Source organism: Galeopterus variegatus, unplaced genomic scaffold, assembly GCF_000696425.1.
Source record: "Galeopterus variegatus unplaced genomic scaffold, G_variegatus-3.0.2 Scaffold216, whole genome shotgun sequence".
Lineage (NCBI taxonomy): Eukaryota > Metazoa > Chordata > Mammalia > Dermoptera > Cynocephalidae > Galeopterus > Galeopterus variegatus.
This window is the reverse complement of record NW_007726327.1, coordinates 4761-14147: the sequence shown is the minus strand read 5'-3', so window position 1 is coordinate 14147 and position 9387 is coordinate 4761. Positions and strand designations below refer to the sequence as shown.

The window sequence follows — 9387 nt, the reverse complement described above, 5'->3', positions numbered from 1 at the left end:
CGCTCAGGCTATAAATACCCTTACAGCAGCTGCGCGGGGGAGGGGGTCTCAGGGCTGCCTGGGAGCAGGGGCCACTAAAGAAGGGTGGGGTGGTGGGTCCAGCCCAGGTCCAGGGTGTCGGGTGTTTTGCTTTGATGGCCTCGCGGCTCTGGAAACTCCCGTGACTAGTGCGTTGGCCGGAACATGTTGTCCCCTAAAGCCTCTCCAAGGCCTCCCACCCCATCCTCCAGCTTGACCTCTGGCTCCTGGATGACTCAGCTCCTCCCTGGAGCCCATCACAGACAGGCATGCAGAGTGGGCTTTGCCTTTGGAGGCATGGGGCCCTTAGGTGCTTGAGGTGCAGGGGGGACTGGGAATTAAAGGAGGGGGAGGCAGTCTGGCTCAGAGTCAAGAACAGTTGAGGGTGGGTGAGGAAGCACACAGCTGCAGCCCAGGCAGCCTTCCCAGGGTGTGGACATGGGGAGGGATCGAGTGCCAGCCCCAGCCAGGGGAAAGAGGCACCTTTCCAATCGCAGCTGTGGCACCCAGGACACTGAGCTGCCTTGGCATGGCCTTGCCCATGGGGAGGGCACTGCTGGACCTAGGTGCTCATACTGTACCAACATGCAGCCCAGAGCAGGTCCCCAGCCCCTGCTGTAGGGGAGGTCTAGGGGAATGAGGCAGAAATTCCAGACCTGCCTCACACTGGCTGTGCAACTTCAGGCAAGTGACTGAGCCTCTTTGAGCCCATTTTCTCATCTATAAAAGTGAGGGACAGCAGCGACTATCTCTTCAGAGGTGTGTAAGGACTTGGCACACAGCAAAGTCCAGCAGCCAGGTTCCTGGGGCCTGCCATGGCTTGGGGTGGGTTAGGGTGGGGATTTGATTCTTCTGAGATGGTGGTGGAATGGAGCACAGCCACCAGCAGCCCCCTCCCCCTCCCTTCCAGGCCAACACCAATGTGAAGTGTGGCTCACCTGGAGCAGGTTAATCCATGGCCTTCCTGAAGCTAGTCTTTGGGCTACCATGTTTGATGGCTTTGGAACCAGCTGATCCCACCCCTTACCCCCCTGAAATGTGGCGCTGTCTGAGTTCAGAGCTCAGAGCCCAGCGGTGGGGGCCCTAAGGATCTGTGAGAGAATGGGCAGGGAGTGGCTGCAGAAGAGCCACCGGGCACAAAACAGTGGAAAGCTGTTCATACTAGGAAGGGGAGCTCTCTGAGGCCGGCAGGGCTCTTCCCACAGACCTCAAAGGCGTTGAAGGACCCACTGACCTAGGTCACAACAATCCTGGGCAGGGAGTGGCTGCAGAAGAGCCACCGGGCACAAAACAGTGGAAAGCTGTTCATACTAGGGAGGGGAGCTCTCTGAGGCCGGCAGGGCTCTTCCCACAAACCTCAAAGGTGTTGAAGGACCCACTGACCTAGGTCACAACAATCCTCATGACAGTGCTGGAAAGGCACAGAGGTCATTTTACAGATGGGAAGAGAGAGGCTCAGAGGGGGAGGCAAGCAACCAATCCCTCCTCCTCCCATCACGGGTCAGGACAGAGTCAAGAGAACCTTAGTGCTGTCCCCGGGGCGGCTGGGAAACCCACTGGCTCCTCAGCAAGGCGGCTTCAGGCCAGAGATCCCTGTTTCTGGAATGACAGAAGTGACCACTCCTCAACAACCACCAGACACTTCGCGGACTTTGACCCTAGTTCTTATAACAACCCTGTGAGGTGGGTGTTAACACGCTCAGTCTACAGATAAGAATAAGAGGCCCAGAGAGGCCAACTTCCCTATAGGCCCTTGCTTAGCCTGGCAGAGACAGACCATTAGAAGCAGGGCTCCCTGATGATTGGGCAGTTGCCTCTATGAGATTGGGGACAGGGATCGCCTACGACATCTTATAAACGCGAGCCACCCTCTAAGTCAGAATCTTCACATGCAAACCCCAGGAAGCCAGTATCTCCTTTCCCAAATGGCCCCTGAGCTGTGTCCAGCCCCTCTTTGTCCTCTATGCCCAGTTCATGACAGGTCAGGACATACTGGCAACAGAGCTGGCCCAATCATGTCTGATTTCAGGCTCTGCAATCCCCTGGAACACTGTCATGGAAAGAGAAGCAGCCCAGGGGCTGTGAGGCTTCGAGAGCAGGACCCAAGCTGAAATCTCTGAAATCTGTGTCCACCACCACCATGGCAAGGGTATCTTTGTGTTGGCACAGCTTCCTGGGCTGGAGCAATAAGGACAGAGGAAACCAGCCAGGTCCTTAGCTAGTAAGAAGCCACCCCCTCCAGGAAAGGGCAACATTTGGCTCACAGCTAGAGTGACAGACAGGCCTCAGGCGCCCCCAGCTTGTATGAGTGCGGGGTCTTCACACCTCCCCGCCCCCACAGCCTCCATAAACCATATTGTTATAGGCAGGGGAGGGGGCTCTGTTCCAGGGCTTCTTTACAGATTCACAAGGCAAAGCCCTGATAGGTTGAAAATGGGGAAAGAGGCAGGTTGGCGAGGGAACATTGAGACCAGTGTCCCCTTCTATGGTCCCACACTGAGCCTCATTGCCCTTCCTGCTGCAGGTGGTAGGACAGCATTTGCTGAGGATTAGGCCCAAACACAGTCCTGCCAGGAGCTGACCCAGGAGTTGGAGGAACAGGGTCATACTACCTTTACACCTGCTGAGTGCCCACCCTGGGGCTGGCTACAGTCAGAAGGAAGAGGTTGGGAGGAGCCCCTTTCCTGGAGTGGGGCAAAACTCCACACTAAACATGGAGCAGAGGTCAGGAGGGGGCAAGTGGGGTAGGCAGAGTCCTGGCTGGGGCTGGGGGACACTCAGTCCGGCCACCTGCAGGTCCTGTCCATGCCCCAGTTGGCACCTGGCCAGGCAGTCAGTCCGAAGGGCCTTGGCATGCCTGACAGTCCTTCATGTCCTCAGAGTAGTCCTCGATCTGGATGGTCATGGTGTGGAAGTGGAACTTCCCCTGGAGACGAGTGCTGGCCACCTTCAGCACAGCCTGGGCGTCTGCATTCTGAGCTGGGGGCCGAGAGGACACACCAGGAGAGGCACCAGAGAACTGTTTACTCACTCCTGGTCCTTTGGAATGATCAGGAGCCCAAGTCTCACACCCCACCCCCAGCAGAACAGGATAGGGGACCATGAACATCAAGAAATCCTGGGGTTCCACTCCTGCATCGGGCAACCCTCAGGCTCCCAGGTTTAGAATATGCCTTCTTTTGCCACTTCTAAGCTGTGAAAGCCTGGGCAGGTGGCTTCACCACCCCACCCCAGCCCCAGTTACTTCATCGATAAATGAGATTGTGATGATTAAATGAAATAATGTGCATGCTCAGCAAGGGCCCAGGCCCAATGCTTGGGCATTGCAAGCATCTGGGGACATCTGGACCCACTGGCGATAACCCCAGGCCTCTGGCTGCCTCTCTCCCTCACCCTACCCCAAGTGTGCCAACCACTCACCAATGGCTATGTGGACAGACAGCACGGGCTGGGCCACGGTCAGTGCCCAGATATGTAGGCTGTGCAAGGCTTCCACCCCCTCCACCGACAGCAGCAGATCCCGCACAGCTGTGAAGTCCACGCCCTTGGGGGTCCCTGAGGATGGCAGGGACAGGGGCTAAGGGAAACTGCCTCTCCCACCCATGCCCATGGGTGCAGGGCTGGCTTCTGCTCCTCAAATGTCATCTGAGAAGATCTCCTTTTATGTTTGTTTACTTTTTTTGTTTTTCCTTTGTTTTCTTTCTTTTCTCTTCTTTTTCTATTTATTTTTATTTTTTATTTTTCAAAGAAGACCTTCTTGGCCAGCAGGTCTGATGTGGCCGCCGCCTCCCAAACTCTCCATCATATCACCCTGTCGTATTTTCTTCTGCACACTTAGCACCGTCTGAAGTTATTTGTTAATTTATTTATTGCATGTTTCCCTGCTAGAATGGAAACTCCATGAGAACAGGACAGTCTATTCTGTTTACCACTGTATCCTCCCATGTGCCCATAGTGGGTGCTCAATAAATAAATATGTATATTTTAAAAATATATATATATTTTTTAATGGAAGGAAGAAAAGAAGGAAAGAACAGAACCTGAGACTCCCTGGCTCCACCCAGGGCATGATGACGATGATCATCATTTTCATCTGGGTCAGTCATATTCTTGGAGAAGAAGGTCTGACCTGCAGCCAGACATTCCTGCTAACCCCAGACTGGGGCCCAACTCAACTCCAGACTGACTCTGACCATACAGAGACCCACACCCCTGGCCACGCCCCGAGGCCCTAGCACATAAGAAAGCCCAGGTGAATGAAAGCGGCTGTCCCTGGCAGACCACCCTCCACCACTGAGCAACCCCTCACAGTGCAGTCGTGCCTTCCCTAGGCAGTGGCATGGTTTGGTCCCTGAGATGTTGTAGGAAAGGCCTGAGCTGGAGGGGATTCAGCTGCCTCTTCCAAGACTGACTGTCCTTTTCTGAGCCTCAGTCTGCCTGCCTGTGCAATGGGAAGCATAATCCTCGCCCCTCTCTCTTCTTGAGAGAGGGCAGCTAGAGACTGAGGAAATGTGTGGGGTAGGCTGGAGTTCCAGGTGCCACAGACACCACCCAGAAACCACCTGACTAGGCAGGGAGGACACAGCCCAGCAGGGGAGGAGCACCCTTGGGGCTAGGGGGAAGAGAAGGCACGGGCCGGCGGACAGTTCCAGGAACTGCCACACCTGAGGGCCCAGCTCCATGCCAAGATCAGCCTGGGGCCCCCATAGGAGGTTTTCCAGCCTATGCCAGGCTCCAGACCTTGGCTTCCCACCAATGTGATGGGATCCCCCTGACACACGTGCCTCCCATTTGAGGTTGATTTGCACTTGAAGGCCAAGAGTAAAAAGGGAGCCCCAAATCCCAGGTTACCTTCCATCAGCACCAGGATCACATCTCTCAGGATGGTCAAGGTTGTCCCCAGGACCAGGATGGAGAAGAGGAAAGTGCAGATGGGGTCTACGTACTTGTACTCTGGCTACAGGAAAAGGGGAAGGCAGACCTGGGTTGTTCACCACCCAACACCTCAGCTTCCCTGGCCCCCTCCTTCCCTGCACTGTGTAGGGGAGAGGGGCTCACCCTGAGCCTCACCCTGGCCCTGCCTCCCAGTTTTCTACTCTTTATTCCATATCCAGAAGATCAGGCGGGACCCGTTCAGGATCTCAGTTCAGGATAAGGCATATTCCCTTTTCACCACTCCTTGCCCAAAGGGCTGAGACATGGACAGAACTAGAAGGAATCTTAGACACCATCTGGTCCACCATCCGCATTTTACAGATGGGAAAATTAAGTCTTGGTCAGAGCAAGCAATTCACTCAACATTACACAGCTAGCAAGGAGTGCAGCCAGGTTTCCAACCAATGCTTGGCTCTTTCCACTACAGCTCACTGCCTCTATGTGTTGAGCAATGCCCAGGCTTCGGCAACACACAGCCCTGGGTCTGAATAGGGCTCCCAACCTACCAGCTGTGTGACACTGTGCAAGTCACTGAACCTTTCTGAGATGCAGAAAACACTACTGCCTACCCCCTCAGGGATGTTGGGAAGATCAGAAAGGCTGACACTTGGTAGGTATTGGATAAATGTTCCTTCTTTCTCCCTATCCTTTTGCCCAGAGCTGGGAGAAGCTGGAGTCTGGAAATGGCCCTGTGCAGAGAGGAGCCCCAGATGATCTACACTCCCATGCTTCTCCCCCACCCTCCTCCCTCTGTCCTCAGTTCTGACCTTGAAGTATAAAATATAGGCTGCCACCAGGATGCCCAAGCTCTGCAGAAAGTCCCCAATCACATGGACGAAGGCAGCTCGGACACTGGGGTTCACCTGCTGCTGGCTGGTGTTGTGGCTGTGCCCATGGCCAGGCTGGTGAAGGGTCAACCCCATTCTATAGAAGTGGAGAGAAAGCCAAGGGACTCACTGAGATAGCAGGTTGAGGCACCCATCAGGGATGGCCTCCCTGTGGGGCAAAAATCTCAAGCCCCCACACTCTACGTGATCCCTTTGGCCATGTGAGGAGCCCACAGGACAGCCACAGGAGAAAGGGCTCAGCTCCAATGCCAGGCGGAGTCTGGGCATGAAATACCACAATGCCAAATCTCAGAGCAGGAGGGCATTATGGAGGTCATCTAGTTCATCTCATCATGTCACAGCTGGGGAAACTAAGGCCACTGAGCAAGGGAGAGAAAGAGCCCAAACAAGACACCATGCTGTACATACCACTGCCTCTCACTGAGACCAATTTCAGGCACATCAGTGTGAAAAGGGACTCAGGTTCTGCCCCTGGGACATCTACTGCAGCAACTGGACTCACCCCTCCCCACTTCAGGTATGAAGCCTCCAAGGTTATTCACTGACACGCATGGGAGAGGGGGCAGAGTTGATGTGGCCCCAGATTTATAGCGCCTAATGTCCTTGCCTAGGCCTAATGCGGGACTCGGGTGTTTCAGGTGCCAGAGCTCAGACCATTCGGGAAATTCTGTCCCTGTGGCCTATGCTGGACTGTGGCATGGTCTTCCATCGAGAGCAGACATAGGTATGCATGTAAGAGGTGGAAGGAGGAAGGAGTCATAGGAAACCGAGGTCATACTCACATGATGTTCACAGCCACGGCACAGCCTGACGTGATCAGCATGGTCCCCCCTTTGATCTCATAGTCCCCAGAGACCAGCCGCTCCACAGCCAGGTACACCAGTACTCCAGTCACGACCCAGATGGACAGCACCGAGAGCAGGGCTCCCAGGATCTCTGAGGAAGAACCCAACCCCCACACCAACCTTAGCATGGGGTCTAAGGCCAAGAAGTCCTCCCCGTCCCTCCATGATCCCTCTCCCCCTCACCACAAAGTCAGGGCCTAAGTCCGGTTGGGCTCAGCTGAAGGTGGGGCTGGCACCTTACCCCACAACTCATATATCTGGGAATGTCAGAGCTAGAAGCAACTTTAGAAGTCATCTGGGTCAACCTCTCTTGTTTTACATGTAAAGAAACTGACTTATTAAAATATATACATTTTGAGGGCAGGCCCATGGCTCACTTGGGAGAGCGTGGTGCTAATGACACCAAGTCAAGGGATAAGATCCCCTTACCGGTCATCTTTTTAAATAAATAAATTAATTAAATATATACGTTTTGCTTAGCTGGGAAACTGAGGCTTCTGCAGAGAGGCCGGGCCATCTCCCATGCAAAGGAAAATGACAGTGCAGCCCACAAGTGAACTAAAGAGGGTTTAAAGCCTGTATCTTTGCTTTGCTGACCTTTCCCTCCCCCAACTGATGATCCAGGGAGTTATGTGCAGTGTTAATGCCATTGTCATTTGCTCTTGATGTCTGGTCACTTCATTTCTTGGGATGGTGTACTCTGCTTCTCTTCAGACTGGAAGCTCCAAGATGACTGGGATCAGAGCTCCCCCAGCAGACTGGGAGTTCCCAGAGGACAGAGGCCAAGGTTGACATCCTCTTCCCCCACCCAAGTCACCTTCCTGGCCTCACTCAGGGATCCACCTACTACAGCCACCTGAGAACCCATGTTCTGAGCCACCCTCTCTCTCAACCCCATCTCCAGCCCCACCGGGGTTCTCACCAGCTCGCTGCCAGCCGAAGTTCATGGTCTTGGTGGCTGGCCGGGAGGACACCCAGAGAGAGAAGAGGCTGATGAGCATGCTGGCAAAGTCAGTGAGCAGGTGGGCTGCATCGGTCATGATGGCCAAGCTATGTGCCAGGTACCCACCTGCAGGGGCAAGGCCAGGAGGGTGTAGGGTCCTTATTAGCTCCCCAAAGAGCCAACTCCCCAGACTGTGTGTGAAGCAGGGAGACCACAGACTCTGGAAGAATACACACTGGATTCGACATCTCTCCACTCATTAGCCATACAACCATAAGTAAGTGACTTACTCTCTCTGAGCCTCAACTTCCATTCTCTGTGAAATGCACTGACAACATCTACTTAGAGGGTGAATGTGAAAATCAAGTTCCAATAAAGACTGGAAAGCATAGTAGGTACTCAATATATGCTCTTCTCTTTCTTTTCTTTTCTTTCTTTCTTTTTTTTTTTTTTTTGTGGCTGGCCAGAATAAATGCTCTTTTCTTTTATGCATTCAGACCTTCCCTTACCTATTGTGTGTGATCTTTTGCAAGTTAAATAACTATAAAAAGCCTCAATTTCATCATCTGTAAAATAAAGAATAACAGCACTGACGTGACAGCACAAGGTTCTCATCAGAATTGCATGAGATGTGTACGAGGGGTCTTCAAAAATCTCATGGCTGGATTTATGTTATCTTTCAATTCTATTTTTCTATGAACCTTTTGAAGTACCCTCACATATAAAGGGCTCAGCATAGTGAGTATTCAGTAAATGGGGCTACTAGTATTAATATTACTGGGAACATCCAGTATCCACGCACTATTCATTTAATTAGCACAAAAGTCCTTACCAACTACTTCCCCGATCATGAACACCAGGCAGATGGCAGAGGCCACATAGAGCTGGCGCTGGGCCCGCTCCTTCGAGGGGTCACAGTGACTGTCAGGATCTTTCTGGGCATGGCAGTAATGGTTACTCTGGGCAGCCAGTTCTATGGCCTGCAAGTCCAGGCCAGGCGGGGGCAGAGGGATCCAGCCAGCCCCCTCCTGCCACAGAGATCCTGTGTAGGACCTGGCCAGAGGAAGGCAGAGGGAACACTCAGTTCTGAGACAGGGGCAAGGAGGGCTGACTCCCATCCCATCTCTCTGTGGGGCCGTGGTGTTTCCATGTGTCCAATGGGTGGAATAGCTAAGGACACTCCAAGCTCAACAGTGTCTGAGGAGTGATCAGAAGGTGAGAAGCCTGGGTTCAGAGGGGAATGGGAGTGCTGGGGCCTTGGTCCCAGGGTCTCCTCTTCCCCCATCCTTTCCAAGGCCTGGAGGAGGCAAAGACCTTGGGAACTTGCCAAAAGGCGGGCTGTCCAGTCGTGCAAGGAGAAGGCTCAGAGAGAACAGCAGAGCTCCCCTCCAACGCACTTGGGGACACAGGGCCTCCCAGGGGCGAGGCTGCCCTGGGACAAAGTGCTGGGCCGGGGTTGGGACTTCAGGCCTTAGACTCCTCCGCCCTAATGGGCAGGGAACAAGATGATCCCCGGGGGCCACGGTCAATTTCCTCTCTCCCTCACCTCACCCCACCCCTCCTGTGTGGTCCCAGTTCAAGTCGCCGCCCAAACTAACCGCGGCCAGGATGGCAAGCCAGCAGGTGCGCCTGATGCCGCCCAAATTCCCGCCCCTCCCCAAGCTCTCGTCTTACCTGGCTCCGGGCCTGGCGTCCAACAGCTGCTGCTTCTCCGTGGCCTCCATGCAGCCCCGCGCGCCGCCGCCCCGCCGAGGGTGCCCTCCAAGGGGCGCGCGGGACGCTCCGCGGCGCGCACCTA

At 54.2% G+C, this 9387-nt stretch overlaps 1 protein-coding gene across 2 annotated transcripts; it reads right to left on the bottom strand.

The window, feature by feature from the left end:
- Positions 1–2616: 2616 nt before the first annotated feature.
- SLC30A2 (solute carrier family 30 (zinc transporter), member 2) lies at positions 2617–9313 on the bottom strand. Of its 2 annotated transcripts, XM_008565948.1 has the most exons (8): positions 9264–9313; positions 8422–8642; positions 7569–7715; positions 6584–6737; positions 5721–5877; positions 4870–4975; positions 3439–3573; positions 2852–2997 (listed from the first exon to the last, which is right to left on the bottom strand). In XM_008565948.1, the coding sequence occupies exons 1-8, from the start codon at positions 9311–9313 to the stop codon at positions 2852–2854; spliced, it is 1116 nt and encodes a 371-aa protein (XP_008564170.1). The 2 variants fall into 2 exon arrangements, with proteins under 2 accessions (XP_008564171.1, XP_008564170.1); XM_008565949.1 differs by lacking the exon at positions 7569–7715 and having other exon boundaries at positions 2617–2997.
- Between the last annotated feature and the right edge of the window lie 74 nt (positions 9314–9387).

Coding starts and splice junctions, on each gene's coding strand:
- SLC30A2 (XM_008565948.1), bottom strand. CDS start 9,313: ATGGAGGCCACGGAGAAGCAGCAGCTGTTGGACGCCAGGCCCGGAGCC. Junction 6,738..7,568: donor CTTCGGCTGGCAGCGAGCTG/GTGAGAACCCCG, acceptor GTTCTTCCTCAG/AGATCCTGGGAGCCCTGCTC. Junction 2,998..3,438: donor GTCTGTCCACATAGCCATTG/GTGAGTGGTTGG, acceptor CTCGGCCCCCAG/CTCAGAATGCAGACGCCCAG.